At 43.9% G+C, this 17,199-nt stretch overlaps 1 protein-coding gene across 2 annotated transcripts in view; it reads left to right on the top strand.

Moving 5' to 3' along the window:
- elapor2b (endosome-lysosome associated apoptosis and autophagy regulator family member 2b) overlaps positions 1 to 17,199 on the top strand; it is a 165,721-nt gene that overhangs the window by 33,212 nt on the left and 115,310 nt on the right. For both annotated transcript variants that reach the window (XM_059987394.1, XM_059987395.1), the window contains exons 2-3: positions 14,229 to 14,349; positions 16,405 to 16,597. In XM_059987394.1, coding sequence (XP_059843377.1) covers positions 14,229 to 14,349; positions 16,405 to 16,597 — 314 coding nt within the window. The remainder of the gene's footprint in view (positions 1 to 14,228; positions 14,350 to 16,404; positions 16,598 to 17,199) is intronic.

Below are 17,199 nucleotides of genomic sequence, written 5' to 3'. Positions count from 1 at the left end.
CTAACCTTTCCCTGCCTGCCATTTTTCTATCATCCATGTGTCTACCTAAGAGTCTCTTAAATGTTCCTGATGTGTCTGTGTCTCGCACTATCCCAGGCAGCTCATTCTACACATTCACCACTCTGTTTTTTAAAAAAAAATCTCTGACGTCCTCCCTATACTTTCCTCTGATCACCATAAAAAGTTGTCCTCTAACATTGGCATTGCCACCCAGGGGGAGAAAAAGATGCCTCTCATAATTTTGCTCACCTCTCATCTTCCTTCATTCCAAAGTGAGCTTGCCAAATCTTTCATCATAAGGCACTTTCTCTAATCCAGGCAGCAGCCTAATAAATCTCCTTTGCACCCTCTCTGAAGCTTGCACATCCTTCCTATAATGAGGTGACGGGAACCAAGCACAACACTCCAAGTGTGACCTATCCAGAGTTTTATAGAGTTGCAGTGTTACCACCTGGCTCTTGAACCATGAAGGCTAACATACTATATGTCATCTTTACCACCCGATCAACGTGCGGTAACTTTGAGGGAATTTAAGGTCAAGTCCATAGGTCCCTCAATGTTGACATGCAAGTTGATCGGATCTATGGATGTGGACCCCAAGATCCATCTGTTTCTCCACACTGATGAGAATCCTGCTTTCTCTGTCTTCAAGATAACCTCCCAAGTCAATATCTGGTATTCTGTATATGGTCACAAACACAGGAGATTCTGTAGATGCTGGAAATCCAGAGCAACAATCACACAAATGCTGCAGGCATTTGTCTCCAGCATGGTGCATGCTTGTACATGGTGGTCTCTTGTTGGGAGTTGAGTCCTACCTTTGGTGACAAGGCTGTTAGTCCCACAGCATGGAAACAGGTCAGCTCACCAAGTCGTGCTGGCCGTCAAACGCCCTTCTTCACTAATCCGAGCCTAATTTTCCATTCTCACACGGGTAAAGAGACCATCGAGACAATAGTCTTCATTGGTTAGGCATTGAATACAAAAGTAAAGACCATCAAACCTTAGTCAAACCTCAGCTGGAGGATTGTGTGCAGTTTTGGTCACCAGGTTATAGGGAGGGCGTGATGAAGGAGCAGGGGAGTTTCACCAGGGCACTGCCTGGGTTGGAGTGGGTCAGTTATGAGGAGAGATTGGAGAAGCTGGGCTGGACTGGAGGAGGTGAAGAGGAACCTGGTAGAGGTATACAGCATGATGAGAGATATAGAGAGGGTGGACTGCAGGATATCAGAATCAGAAGAAGATTTATTATCACTGATTTGTATGATGTATAATTTGTTGATTTGCAGCAGTAATCATCATCATCGTTATGTCCTTTTCTATGACATCATCATTATGCGCCGTGTTGTATGATGTGGGCGATCATGGTCTTTCCATGACCATGATTGCTCCTGGAAAAGCTTTCTACAGAAGTGGTTTGCCATCTCCTTCTTCTGGGCAATGCCTTTACAAGACAAGTGACCCCAGTCATTTTTAAAAAATGTATTAATTTATGGGCATTGCCAGCTAAGCCAACATTTATTGCCCATCCCTAGTTGCCCTTGAGAAGGTGATGATAAGCTGCCTTCTTGAACCACTGCAGTCCCTGAGGTGTGGGTACACCCACAGTGCTTTCAGGGAGGGAATTCCATGATATTGACCCAGCGACAATGAAGAAATGATGATATTTGTCCAAGTCAGGATGGTGAGTGACTCGAGGGGGGTTTCCAAGAGCATTTTTAATACTCTTCAGAGATTGTCTGCCTGGCATCAGCGGTAGCATAACTAGGACTTGTGATGTGCACCAGCTGCTCATACGACCATCTCCCATGAATTCACATAACCCTGATCAGGGGCTAAGCAGGTGCTACACCTTGCCTGAGGGTGACCTATAGGTTAGCAGAGGGATGGAGCACCTTACACCTCCTTCAGCGATACAGAGATGTATCTCTGCCCCACCACCCAAGAAGCAGCAGTACAGTACTGAAACACAAAGTTGTTATAAATTTAAATAAATAAAGCAATAAACAGAATAATGAGATAGTGTTCGTGGGTTCATGAATGGTTCAGAAATTTGATGATGGAGGAGAAGAAGCTGTTCCTTGATCTTTGAGTGTGTGTCCTCAGGCTCCTGTACCTTTTTAATGCCACTGACCAAGGGGTCTGTGAACTCCAGGTTGGGATTTTCACAGGTAGGGGTATATTGCTGTCTCATTATTTTTGTCTTTGAAGCCATTGGGTGATACTTGAATTTACTTTATATCGTTGAGGACACTGAAAATAATAACTTTGTACTGGGATCTCTCTTCTGTAAGTTGACACTAGGGAGATTTGAGGGGAAAGTTTTCCAAACAGAGTAGTTTGCTGAAAGTCTGCTCCATTATAGAGGAAGTGGAGGAATCAGATATGTTAGGAAGCATTTAGATAGTCACTTAAATAGACAAGACATAGAAGGATAGGCTTCCAATGTGGACAAACTATTTACTTACTTATTTATTGAGATACTGTTTTCTCTTTTCTTGCTGCTGCCATCAGGTAGAAGGTACAAGGGCCTCTGGACTTGTAACACCAGGTTCAAGAACAGTTACTACCCCAGGATCATCAGGCTTTTGAACAAAGGGGATAACCACAGTCCCTTGCCCATCCATTGCAATGTTCTCACAATGATCTCACTTTATGGATTCTTTATCTCATGTTCTTGTTACTTATTACTATTTATTTATATATGTAGATTTGTACACTTTGTTGTCTTCTGCGCTCTGGTTGATCTTTCACTGATCCTGCTATAGTTACTATTCTATAGATTTGCTGAGTATGCCCGCAGGAAAGTCAATCTCAGGGCTGCATATGGTGACACATATGTACTTTGATAATGAGTTTACTTTGAACTTTGAACTCCGGAACTGGCCTTTCTAGCCAAGCTGCCCAGCAACCCGTGATTTAATCCTAGCCTCAGCATGGGTCAACTTACAATGACCAATTAACGTCCCAGGTACAGCTTTGGATGGTGGGAGGAAACTGGAGCACCTGGAGGAAACCCATGTAGTTCCTGGGGAGAACATACAAACTCCTTCCAGAGGATGTCAGAACTGAGCTCCAAACTCCGATGCCCTGAGCTGTTGATAACGTTGCACTAGCTTCCATGCTGCTATGGCATCCAAATGGGATTAGTGTAACTGGACAGAGAGGTCAGCATAGGTATGCCGGGCCGAATGACCTATTTCTGTGCTGTATGACTTTGTGACCCCGTGACCATAGAAACAGTTCGAACTTGGTGGACCAACATTGACAGTGACTGGGGATTGAGTCACTTTGGCGTTAATTTGCCAAAGGCTCTCACAATATTTATGTTTCAGCTTGTATTTTTCCTGCTTTATCCCTACTTAACAGAGATTAGCTTCTCATGTGAAAATTGGGAAGAGCTAATTGCTTTCTGCATAAATAGTATGTTTATTCTTTATTTTGGCTGTGTCACTCTCCTGAGGCTCCGGATTTCCTGTTTTCATGCTGCTCTGAAAGAGTTTCTTGCTGTCTGATGTTTCTGTCTGCTTTCTAATTTTTAAAATGGAAATAAAGTTAAAGATTGGTCCCACCGACCCGATCTTGCTTCTAAATGGCATTTGATTGTTTGTGAATCCACAAATGGGCTGGAGGCTGGAAGCCGAGGACAGCCTGTCCTGGGGTTAGAGGACTGTGTGTGTGTGTTGTGGGTGGGAGCCAGGAATGGAACTTGTTTTGCTGCTGTTGTGTTCTGCCGAGGATTGTGGGTATGCAACGCTGGCGTCAGAATGTGTGGTGAACTTTGCGGACTCCCCGCAGCACACCCTTGCGTGTGTTTGGTTGTTAACGCAAAATTTGCATTTCATTGTACGCTTCAACGTCCATGTGATAAGCAAATCTGAATGTGAATCTAAATAAATAAATAAACACCATGTTAACGTAGCGGTTAACGTGACACTATTTCAGCTTGGGGCGTTCCCGAGTTCAGAGGTCAGTCCTGGCGTCCGTACATCCTCCCTGTGGAATGCACAGGTTTTCTCCAGGTGCTCTGGTTTCCTCCCACAGTCCAAAGACACACCGGGTAGGTTAATTGGTCATTGTAAATTATCCAGTGAGGTTAGGGTTAAATTGGGGTTGTCAAGGGTTGCTGAGTGTTGTGGTTCGAAGGGCTGGGAGGGCTTATTCCCTAAATGTCAGATCGCTAGCAGGTTGGAAGAGAGGGCTCCCTCACCTCCAACCCTCAGACTCTCAATACAGGAGCACCTCAGGGCTGCGTACTTTACTCCCTCTATACCCATGACTGTGTCGCCACCCACAGCTCCAATCTGCTAAGTAAGTACACTGATTGGCCTTATCTCAAACAATAATGAGATGGCCTAAAGGGAAAAAGTCATCTCTCTGACACAGTGGTGTCAAGAAAACAACTTCTCTCTCTCAGTCGCAAAAACAAAGGAGCTGGTTGTGGATTACGGTGGAAATGAAGATGGGTTAACCCCTATTGACATCAAAGGATCTGGGGTTGAGAGGGTAAATGGCTTCAAGTTCCTTGGCATCCACATCACGGAGGATCTCATGTGGTCTGTACACACCAGCTGTGTGGTGAAAAAGGCACAACAGCACCTCTTTCACCTCAGATGGTTGAGGAAGTTTGGTGTGGGCCCCCAGATACTAAGAACTTTCTACAGGGGCACAATTGAGAGCATCCTGACTGGCTGCATCACTGCCTGGTATGGGAACTGTACCTTCCTCAATCGCAGGACTCTGCAGAGAGTGGTGTGGACAGCCCAGCGCAACTGTGGTTGTGAACTTCCCATGATTCAGGACAGTTACAAGGATGGGTGTGTAAAAAGGGCCTGTAGGATTACTGGGGACCTGAGTCACCTCAACCACAATCTGTTCCAGCTGCTACCAACCAGGAAGCGGTACTGTAGCATAAAAGCCAGGACCAACAGGCTCCGGGACAGCTTCTTCCACCAGGTCATCAGACTGATTAACTCACGCTGATTTGAGTGTACTCTATATTACATTGACTGTTCTATTTATTATAAATTACTATGATTGCACATTGCACATTTAGATGGAGATGTAACATATGGGTTTTTATTCCTCGTGTATGTGAAGGATGTAAGAAATAAAGTCAATTCAATTTAATTCAAATTAAAAAGTAAATATTAATGAATCTGAGTATGATTTGTGGTCTTAATATTCCACAAATCTGGTATTTGGCTTGAAGTGGTGGTGGGGATAGAGGAGGTGAGCTGTGCACGACATGGAGGTACAGGATGTCATGTAGCATAGTCGTTTGTGTAAGTGCTTTGCAGGGCCAGCAGTCGGATGGTCGGGGTTGAATTCCTGTACAAATTCCTGCAAGGAGTTTGTATGTTTTCCCCCTGACTGCCAGTGGCTCCTGTGGTTTCCTCCTATATCCCAGAGATGTACAAGTTCGGGTTAGTAAGTTGTGTGAAAGCCACATTGGAGTTGGAAATCTGTCAGCACTCACGGGCTGCCCCCAGCACATCCTCGGATTGTGTTGGTTGTCGACACAAATTATGCATTTCACCATGTCGTACTTTGGTGCTCCTGATGTGTGTCTGCAAGCTTCGCTGCGATTTGCCCTGCTGCGTGATGGGCTGAGACTGAGGCTACGGGTTTATTAATTCAGTTTTGTTCTGAATGCTGATGCTTGCTTATTGTTTACAGGATTTGTTTTTTTCTCTCTTTCTGCACATTGGGTGTTGGGCTCTTTTTTTTACAATTGGTTTCTTGTTTTGTGGCTGCCTGTAAGCAGATGAATCTCAAGGTTGTATGATTTATACACACATTGATAATAAAGGTACTTTGAACTTGTATGCTTCAATGTTTCCACGTATGTGTGACTAATAAAGCTAATCTTTATAGGTAGCCACACACACAAAATGCTGGAGGAACTCAGCAGGCCAGGCAGTATCTATGGAGCGAGTAACAGTTGATGTTTTGGGCTGAGACTCTCCAGCATTTTGTGTGTTTTACTTTGATTTCCAGCATCTGCAGATTTTCTCTTGTTTGTAATCTTTATGGATCTTCAGCTCGTTTAGCAAGGCCAAAGATAAAAGAAACGAATGCGTTGTGAGCGCTGATGGCGGTGGAATGTTTTTGGTCAGACTGAAATGAGGCTTCTTCGTTTGATCAGTGTGAGGTTGACACAGTGATGTGGAATATTTTCTTCTGTAAATGTGAACAAAATTCTGAATCAGAATCAGGTTTAATATCACTGGGATATGTGTGAAATTTTGTTTTCTGGCAGCAGGACATTGCAATACGTAATAACAAAAATTGTAAATTTCACTAAGAAGTATATATCTATATTAAAAATGTTAAATCAATTCAATTGTACAAAAAGAGGAAAAAAGTAGCGTTCTTGGGCGCGATGTCCATTCACAAACCTGATGGCAGAGGTGAAAAAGCTGTTCCTGAACCGTTGAGTGTGTACCCCCCCACCCCCACCCCCGGTGGTAGCATCAAGAAAAGGGCATATCCTGGGTGATGAGGATCCTTACTCATTCTTTGAGCCATTGTTTTTTTGAAGATGCCTTGGATGCTGGGGAGTGGGTATGCTCGTGCCCGCGTTGGAGCTGAGTGAGTTGACAACTTTCTGCAGCTTATTTTGATTCTGTGTGATGCCCCAACTCCCCCCACCCCACCTTGCCGCATACCAGACGGTGACGCAACCAGTTAGAATGCTGTCCATGGTGTACCTGTAGAAATTTGCACGTGTCCTTGGTGACATGCCAAGTCTCCACAAACTCCGAGTGAAATATAGCTGCTGTCCTGCCTTCTTTGTAACTGTATCGATCTGTTGAGCCCAGGATAGATCCTCAGAGAAGTTGCTCTGTTTCACTATTACCGTACCATATATAATATAATACCATTCTGTATTACACTATTACTGTAGCATATATACTCTGTATTACACTATTACTGTACCATATATATTCTGTATTACACTGTTACTGTACCACATATATTCTGTATTACACTGTTACAGTACCATATATATTCTGTATTACATTGTTACCGTACCACATATATTCTGTATTACACTGTTACTGTAGCATATATACTCTGTATTACACTGTTACAGTACCATATATATTCTGTATTACACTGTTACCGTACCATGTTACCGTACCATATATACTCTGTATTACACTGTTACAGTATCATATATATTCTGTATTACACTGTTACCGTACCATATATATTCTGTATTACACTGATACCGTAGCATATATACTCTGTATTACACGGTTACAGTAACATATATATTCTGTATTACACTGTTACAGTACCATATATATTCTGTATTACACTGTTACCGTAGCATATATACTCTGTATTACACTGTTACAGTACCATATATATTCTGTATTACACTGTTACTGTACCATATAGATTCTGTATTACACATATTTGTGTGTAGTTTATCGTTGATTCTGTTGTATTTCTGTTCTACTGTGAATGCCTGCAAGAAAACGAATTCAAAGTTATATATGCTGTCTACGTTGATAATTTTATTTTATTATTTTTTTATTTTTATCACTGATTTTTAGCAACACCAACAAATTACATTCAATACAACCAGCTGCCGATTACATTTTGACTGTTTAACCCAGCCACCCCACCCCACACCTCATCCCCAACCCTCTCCACCCCTTTCTCTCCCCCCCACCCCTCTCCCCTCCAACTGAATGGTAGTGCATACACAGATAGAGCATTCCTATTTTAACAGAAGATCTTGTAAGTTAGATATCAAAATTGTCCACATTAAGATTGTGTTTGGTCATGCATCATTTGCTCTTGCTGATGATAATTCCAGATAAGAAATGTCCAAAAAGCTCCGAAGCCAGTGAGTACTTGAAATATCATGAGGAGGTTTCCAACGCTGGACTACAATCTTCTTAGCTGCAGTCAGGCCTGTCAGCCAGATTTTGCCTGTTTTTTCCATAAGGGAAAGGTGGGAGTCATCGTTTAGAAGATGTACAGCGGGGTCCATTGGTAATTGTACCCCCGTTAGTTCTGGAAGAATACTGATAACCTTCCCCCACAAACCAAAAACCCCTGGACATTCCCATACAACATGTTTAAAAGAGCCAATGGTGATAATTTTATTTTGAACTTTGAACGTTAGAGTATAGTATTATTACAGCAAGGCCATTCAGCCCATAGGGTGCATGTTGGGCACTAGCAGAAGATCCTGCCAATCCCGTTCTCCTCCTTCCCCACAGTCCTCCGGTTGCTCTGCTTCCCTGCTGAAGGCTCTCACTCCGTTTCCACCTCCCTGTAGGCAGGGAGTCCCAAGTCAAAACTACTCACTTCCCTCCTGTATCTTTTCTCACTGAACAGACTTGTACAGATGTACTGTGAGAAGTATCTGAAGTGATCACATCCTGGTCTGCTAGAGCAGTTCGAATACACCACAGCATTAGAAGCTGCAGAGTGTAGTGGACTCTGCCCAATACATCATGGGCACATCCCCACTCACCATTGGTGGGGTCTACAGGAGGCGCTACCTCAATATAACATCCATCTGGGCCATGCTGTCTTTTCACAGCTACCTGAAGTCCCTCACCACTAGGTTCAAGAACAGCTGCTTAAACCAACGAGCACAACCCTAATCACTACCTCAGCACAGCAACACTATGACCACTCGAATCATGCATTCGTAGAGCACTCCAGCACTGAAATTGGTCCTTCGGCCCATCTAGTCTGTGTCAAATTGTTATTCTGCCTAGGCCCATTGACCATAGCTCCCCCCCATATCCCTCCCATCCATATACCTATCCAAACTTCTCTTAACTGTTATAATCAAACCGGTATCTACCGCTTCCACTGTATTTGTCCCGTATTCACACCAGCCTCTGAATGAAGAAGGTTCCCCTTAAATATTTCACCCTCTGCGCTAAACTTGCGACCTCTAGTTCTAGTTCCACCAAACCTGCGGGGAAAAGCCTGCAAGAACTCCCCCTGTCACTTTAGACACTGCACATTTTATCCTTATTTTGTTCTAATCGTGTTCTTTTGTGTGTATATAATTTTTAATTGTACTCTTCCTGTGAATGCTGCTTATCTGATACTGTGTGCCTGATTATCCGTCCATAAAGTGATGCAAGGCACAGGAGTGTCTCTGTACATAAGGTGACTGACAGGAAACGATAAAGTAGTGGTGGTTGGGGGTGTGGAGGGATGGGTTAGCGGATCTACAAGTCCAGCCACCACTACTTATGCACTGCACGTAGACCCCACATGCCGAAGAGGTTCACAGAGGCCGCCATGGGATTGGCAATAAAACTGGCCCATCATTCCCTGAGCAAGTCAAACAGAGCACTATTGTAGGAAAGCAGCATCCATCGTCGGGAATCCCCACCACCCAGCTCACGCTCTCTTCTCGCTGCTGCCATCAGGAGGAAGGTACAGGAGCCTCAGGATTCACACCACTGGGTTCAGGAACAGTTATTATCCTTCAGGCATCAGGTTCTAGAACAAGAGGGGACAACTTCACTCAGCTTCACCTGCCCCATCACTGAACTGTTCCCAAAACTATGGACTCACTTTCAAGGACTCTTCATCTCACGTTCTCAGTATTTAATGCTTATTTATTGTTATTACTTTTTCTCTTTTCTCCTTTCTCTTTCTGGGCACCAAGGTAGCTTAGTGGTTAGCACAACACTTTGCAATACCAGTGATCCAGATTCTGCAAGGCCTCTGCCTGTGAAGAGTTTCTGCATTCTCCCTGTGACCATGCAGATTTCCTCTGGTTTGTAGCTTAATTGGCCATTGTGAATTGCCCTGTGATTAGGCCAGGGTTAAATTGTCAGTCGCTGGGTGGTGCAGCTCAAAGGGCTGGAATGGGGCTATTTCGTGCTGTATCTCGATAAATAAAACTGAAAAAAATTTACACAGTCTGTTGTGTTTTGCACATTTGTTGTCTGTCTGCCCTCTTGGGTGTGGCCTTTCAGTGATTCTATTATGGATCTCGGACTTACTGAGTATACCTGCAAGGAAATGAAACTCAAGGTGACATATATGTGCTTTGAAATAAATTTGCTTAGAACTTTGAAAGATTTACCACAACCGCTGAGGTCGCAGCTCCATTTTGGTTGTTTAAAAGTTTTTTTTGGGAGTTCGTGGGGATAGTTTTGTGGACAGAGATGACAGTTAGGGGTCAGCTTAGGGTTTTAGGTGAAATTTTACTTTTAACTCCATGTTTCAATACACACGTGCTAAACAAACTTGAGTCTTGACTCTCTGTGCCAAGTCGTGTTTGAAATGAATCTGCGTGCCGTTTTAATTTGGTAAACTGCCACACTGAGATGCCTGTAACTGTAGGAAAGAGATAAGGCTAAAACACTCCAGCCTGTTGGAACAGACTGGCTCAAGTATTTCCTTCCAGAGGGCCTGGGGGTGGTATATTTGCTAGATGATGTTCTCAGTCCATGTTACACAGAGGATTTTCCAACCTGGGCTTCAGACTGCTGTTGGTAGTTTCAGCAGAATGCTCCCTCCTGGTACAGTGCTCTCACCTGGATGTGGCTGGGCTGTGCTAAGTGGGGTGGGGTTGTCCGTGAATGGCACAAACCCAGGTCCTGCCCCTTGATGGGTTTTCAACATCTGAACCATGTCGGTGCATTTAATCTGTGCTCAGCTCAATCAGAACCCTTTAACAGCGCAGATGTCTCCTCTTGCCGACTACCTGCCTCCATCTGGGAGGCTGGCCAACTCATCATCCGTTTAGACCCAGGTGGTGTCCATGCCTGTCAGAAGATGTGGTTGAGGTGGGAGCAATTGCAACAGTTATTAACCCCTCAACCATCAGGTTCTTGAAGCAGCAGGGGTACCTTCACTCACCTTCACCTGCCCCATCACTGAACTGTTCCCACACCTATGCACTCACTTTCAAGGGCTCTTCATCTCATATTCTCGATATTTTATTCCAATTTATTAATTATTATGATTTGCTTTTGCATTTGCACAAATCGTTGTGTTTTGCACATTGGTTGTTTGTCTGCCCTGTTGGGTGTGGTCTTTCATCGATCCTATTGTCTTTCTTGGACGCTGTGTATGCCTGCAAGGAAATGAACCTCAGGGTTGTATATGGTGACATATACGTATTTTGATAATAAATTTACTTTAAACTTTGAACAAGGGTAACATAAACTGCCAGTGTGATCGCATGAAACATGAATTCAAATTTCAAAGTCTGCTGATTCATCACCACCTTTGATACGGCCCACAACAGTGGTGTCATCAGCAAATTTGTATATAATGTTGGAGCTGTGCTTAGCCCCACAGTCATAGGTATAAAACGAGTAGAGCAGGGAACTAAGCACACATCCCTGATAGAGATTGTGGAGGAGATGTTTTTGCCAATCTGAACTGTCTGGGGTCTATAATTAAGGAAATTCAGGATGCAATTTCACAGGGAGTTATTGAGGCCAAGGTCTTGGAGCTTATTGATTAGTTTTGAGGGGATGATGGTATTAAATGCTGAGCTGTAGTTGGTAAAGAGCCAGCATGCCAAAACCCCTTTTCACCCCCCTGTCTACTGGTGATACCGATCTCTGTGTGCCTGACCTCCTTCAGCCACGGGTCCTGTGCATTGTTCCAATGAGTGCCGATTGGTCATTCCTGGATTTCAACGTTAGCTACTGGGCACCAAACTTTGCCCAAGTGTTTTTCCAAAAATTTGGAGATTGAAAATTTGAGTGGTGTAGTAACAACAACCTCTCACTCAATGCCAACAAGACTTCAGGAGAGGGAAACCAGAGGTCCATGAGCCAGTAATCATCTGAGGATCAGAGGTAGGGAGAGTTAGCAAATTTTAATTCCTGGGTGTCATTACGAAGGGTGATTAATAAATTTCTGGCCTAAGGTAGAAGGAGTCAGTTTTAGAAAATCTAGCACATTCATTTTTCAACATAGTCCCCTCCTACATCTACACACTTAGTCCAGCGGTCATGGAGCATACGGATCTTGGGCCTCCAGGAAGTGTCCACGGATGGGTGATTGATAAGTTTGTGGCCTAAGGTAGAAGGAGATGAGTTATACAGCTCTCGTTACATGCACATGCGGGTCAACTCTTTGAGTGAATATGCAGAAAGTTTGAATAACTCATCTCCTACCTTAGGCCACAAACTTATCAATCACCCTTGCTGTGGACACTTTCTGGAGGTCCAAGATCCGTATGCTCCATGACCGCTGGATTAAGTGTACAATTGTAGGAGGGGACTATGTTGAAAAATAAATGTGCTAGGTTTTATAAAATTGACTCCTACCTTAGGCCTCGAACTTATCAATCACCTCTCGTATCTCAGAAAATTTGTCCTGGACCCATTATATAAATATAATTGCAAAGAAAGCACGACTGTGCCCTACTTCCTCAGGATTATGCAGAGATTTAGCATGTCATCAAAAACCTTGGCAAATTTCTATAGATGTGAGGTGGAAAATGTGCTGATTGGCTGCATTTCGGCCTGGTTCGTGAACACTGATGCCTTTGAGTGGAAAATCCTACAAAAGGTCGTGGATTCAGCCCAGTACATCATAGGTAAGACTCTCCCAATCATTGAGCACATCTACGTGAAACGTTGGCCGTAGGAAAGCAGCATCCATCGTCAGAGATTGTTATAGTCCAGGCCGTGCTTCTTTCTCGCTGCTGCCATCAGGTAGAAGGTACAGGAGCCTCAGGACTTTCTTCACCAGGTTCAAGAACAGTTACTACCCCTCAACCAACAGGCACAACTACACTCATTTAAGGACTCTTTTATCTTGTTATTTCATGCTCATTATTCATTTATATCTGCATTTGCACAGCTTGTTGTCCATTGATCCTGTTTACAGATTTGCTAAGTACGCCTGCAGGAAACGAATCTCAGGGTTGTATGTGGTGACGTGTATGTACTCTGATAATAAATTTTACCTTGACTTTGGTTTAAGATGTTGCTATTGTGGCACCACTCAGCTAGATTTTCAATCTCCTTCTTACATGCTGATTTGTCACCACCTGTGATTCAGCCTCCCATTTAAAGTAATTTAGAAAGTAGAGATTGTCTCGAGCAACATTGCCTGATTGCCTGTAGGTCAGTAGACTGCTCTGAGATGGTGAAATATTTCAGTGGATTTTGGCAGTCTGTTTATTGAATGAAGACATAAAATGCTACCTGTAAATGTTCAACAGGTCAGGCAGCCTGATCGATGATTTCAGACTTGGTGCTTTAAGGTGTGTAATAATAGTGCAGAAACAAGTGTTGGCTGAGAATCGCAGAGTCACAGAGCACTAGAGAAACAGGTTCTTCAGCCCACCTAGTCTGTGCTGAGCTGTTGTTCTGCCTTGTCCCATCAATCTGCACCCGGGCAACAGCTCTCTGTACTCCTCCTGTCCATATACTCATCCAAACTTCTCTTAAATGTTGAAATCAAATCCACATCCACCATTTCCACTGGCAGCTCGTTCCACACTCTCACCACCCTCTGAGTGAAGAAGTTCCCCGTAGATGTTTCACCTTTCACCCTTAACTTAATGACCTCTAGTTCTAGTCTCACCCAGTCTCTGTAGAAAAGGCCTGCTTGCATTTACTCTGTCTGTACCCCTCATAATTCTGTATACCTCTATCAATTCTCCCCTCAGTCTCCTACTCCAGAGGGTGAAGTCCTAACCTATTCAACCTTTCCCTATAACTCAAGTCCTAGTGTCCTGGAACCTCTTAAATTAGAGGGTGGTGAATCTATGAAATTTATTGTCACTGACAGCTGTGGAGGCCAGATCTTTGGGTATCTTTAAATCAGTCATTAATAGGTTCTTGATTAGTCAGAGCATCAAAGGTCATGGGGAGAAGGCAGGAGAGTGGGGTTGAGAGGGACAGTAAATCAGCCATGATGAAATGACAGATCAGATTTGATGGGCTGAATGGTTTAATTCTGCTTCTGCATCTTCTGGTCTTATGGTTTAACATCCTTGTAAAGTTTCTCTGTGCTCTTTTAATCTTATTGATACCTTTTTCCGTAGTTACGGGTAGGAAGATAAAAGTCTGCTCTTTGAGTTATTCTGGCACCTGTTGTATTTGTTATGAGTGTCCTGGTGGCAGCAGTGGTCCAAGGTTAGGGAACTTCACTGACCTCTGGAAGGCGTTTGCCTCACTGTTGCTGTCGAGGCTGGTCAGCTTCTTTCTGCCACACAACAGCAGTTCACTGGGTATTTCTGTTCTCTTGTGCAGAATGACTATCACTTCCAGTACACGGAATGTGACAGCACGGGCTCGCGGTGGAGGGTCGCCATTCCCATCGAAAGCAAGAAGTGCACGGGATTGCCTGTGCCAATCAAGGGCCGAGAGTGCTGTAAGTTTGCTGACCGGCGCGTTAAGGGGAGGTCCCAGCATTTCCATCTCCAACCTTCCCCTCCACACCACCCCCCCCAAAATTCTGCACTCGTTTTTCACACTCAGGTTTATATTTTAAATTTTCTTAGTTTTCCTCTTCATTTAATAAGGGGAAGGGGAATAACTCACAGGACAGGTGTAACAAAGTCATGATATAAATTGGTTTAAGTAGTCCGGACTAAATCCACAGTGGAGTTCCAAACAGCATTGATTGATAGATAATAAGATTGTTGTTACAGGTAATAACAGCACAGGTGGTAGGTAGAGTCCTACTACACAGAAATGTGCCTTTCGACCCAACTAAACTATGCTAACCAAGATTCCCATTACGCTGGTCTCATTTGCCAACATTTGACCAATATTCCTCTAAATTAGGGGCTCCCAACCACTTTTTATGCCATGGATCTCTACCGTTAACCAAGGGGACTGTGGACCCCAGATTGGGAACCTCAGCTCCAAACCTTTCCTATCCTTGTACCTGTCCAATTACCTTTTAAATGTTGTTAGTGTACAGTACTTAGGCATGTATGTATAGCTAGGCTGCCTAATACTCCTAAGATCACTCTTCAAACTCCTATACCCCGTGCCTCAGCAAATTCATCATTAAGCTCCTCTACACCCTTTCCAGCTGCATGAGCTCTTTCCTACAGTAGGGTGACCAAAACTGAACACAGTACACCAAATGCAGCCTCACCAACACCTTGTACAAGAGCAACACAACATTGCAACTTCCACACTTATTATCCAGTGTGTCAAGAATCTTCTTCACCACTCTGTCTGCCTGTGATGTCCCTTTCAGGGGTCCTGTTGAGAAAGAAGCAGGTTCCAATGACGGCAAAGACATCTTGGCAGAACAGATTTGCCAAATGTATTTCAACTTGGATCAGTGTGAGGTGATGCAGTCAAACCAGGATCATCCAGAATAGGACTTCAACATTCGCCCAGGATGGTACTTCAATATTCACACACGATAGGACTTGAAAATTCATCAGTGTCCTGACATTCAGGGCACTGATGAATGTTGTAGCACAGACGGACCTTTAAGTACAGGTGCACAGTTCACTGTGAGTATTTGCACAAGTGGACAGGATGGTGAAGAAGTCAAAGGTTCTAGGTGAGAGAGAAAAGCTTTAAGAGGAACATGAGAGGCAACTTTAATTCCACAAAGGGAGGTATCTGTGTGGAATGAGCTGAGTGGAAGTGGTTGAGGCAGGTACAAAAGCAGCTTTAAAAGGCTGTTGGATAGGTATGTGGATTGGAAAGGTTTAGAAGACTATGGGTCAAATGATGGTGGAGGTAGAGGCAGATACATTAGGGGTATTTAATTGACTCTTAGATAGGCACATGGATGATGGAAAAATGAAGAACTATTATATATAGGAGAGAAGAGTTAGATTGATCTTAGAGTAAGTTAAAGGGTTGGCACAACATCATGGTCCGAAGGGTCTATGCTGTTCTACGAAGTCAGTATATGTGTGTGTAGTTGTTTCAGTGTTGTAGCAAGGAAGCTAAATGAAGCAATACAACACTCGCAGGTACTTCTGAGTGGGGGGAGTGGTTGGATGGGAGCAGTTGGGGAGAAGATATCTCTGAGTGGGACAAGTTTTTGTTTGGATGGGAGTCAATTGGGGGAGAGGTATCTCTGAGTGAGAAGAGTGTTTGGATGGGAGCAGTTTGGGAGAAGGTATCTCTGAGTAAATGGGGTATTTGTTTGGATGGAAGCAGTTGGAAAGAAGTTATCTCTGAGTGGGAGGACTGGTTGGATAGGAGCAGTTGGAGAGAAGATTAGTCTTCATTCCTCTGGAGTTTGGCAAATGGGACTAGCTGGGATGAGGCATCAAGGTCAACATAGAGCAGATGAGCTGAAAGGGCCTTTTTCTGTCCTGCGTAACTCTATGAATATTCTGCATTAATAATCTTGATTGTAAATCAATTTGTAACTTCTGACATTTAACAGCCCAATCAATGGGCACGATATGATTCCCAAACACCCCTTTCTTCTCTCATTTTCCAGCTTTCTCCTGTGCATCCGGGGAGTACTTGGATCTGTCGAGCCAGACCTGCAAAAAATGTTCTGCAGGCACTTACTCCCTGGGCAGTGGCATCAGGTTTGACGAGTGGGACAACCTACCACTGGGCTTTTCCACAGTGGCGACGTTCATGGACGACAGAGACAGCACCACCAACAATGGAGTCAACTGTAGCTTGTAAGTAAGTGGTAATGGGGAATTGGATCAGCTCTTCTGTTGGTTTAGTGTAGAGGGCTACGAACCAAGAGCTGGTAAACTTGAGTGGAGAGCCAGCACCCCTTTCCTAGAACGGAAATGGCCAATGCAAAGGGGGCATATTTTAAGGTGATTGGAGGCAAGTATAGGGGGGATGTCAGAGGTAGATTTCTTTACACAGAAAGTGATGAGTGTATGGAACACCCTTACCAAGGCTGGTGGTAGAGGCTGACACATTAAGGACCTTTAAGAGATCTGGCCTCCTCAGCTGTCATTTCCGCCAGTTCATCCAGTTTCAGCCTGGGTGTGTCCCACTGTGGGAAGCCTGTCTCCCAAAGTGGGGACTAACTTACTGCATTTACACAGCAGCTCAGAGAGTGGTGAGGTGTGTTTTCTCTGTCTTGGCTTTCATCTTTGGTGAGTGTTTGTGAATGACTTCACTCACGCATACTGTAGGACGTTATTTATTTATTTATTTTATTTAACATACACGGTGATAGTAGGTCCTACGAGCCCAATGGTCCCATGCTGTTTAGTTACACCTACATGTCCAATTAAATTGCTATCTCATATGTCACAACAAA

Source organism: Hypanus sabinus, chromosome 13 (genome assembly GCF_030144855.1).
Source record: "Hypanus sabinus isolate sHypSab1 chromosome 13, sHypSab1.hap1, whole genome shotgun sequence".
In the NCBI taxonomy this organism is placed as follows: domain Eukaryota; kingdom Metazoa; phylum Chordata; class Chondrichthyes; order Myliobatiformes; family Dasyatidae; genus Hypanus; species Hypanus sabinus.
Note: the sequence above shows the minus strand (reverse complement) of the source record. Positions and strands in the feature narration are given on the sequence as shown.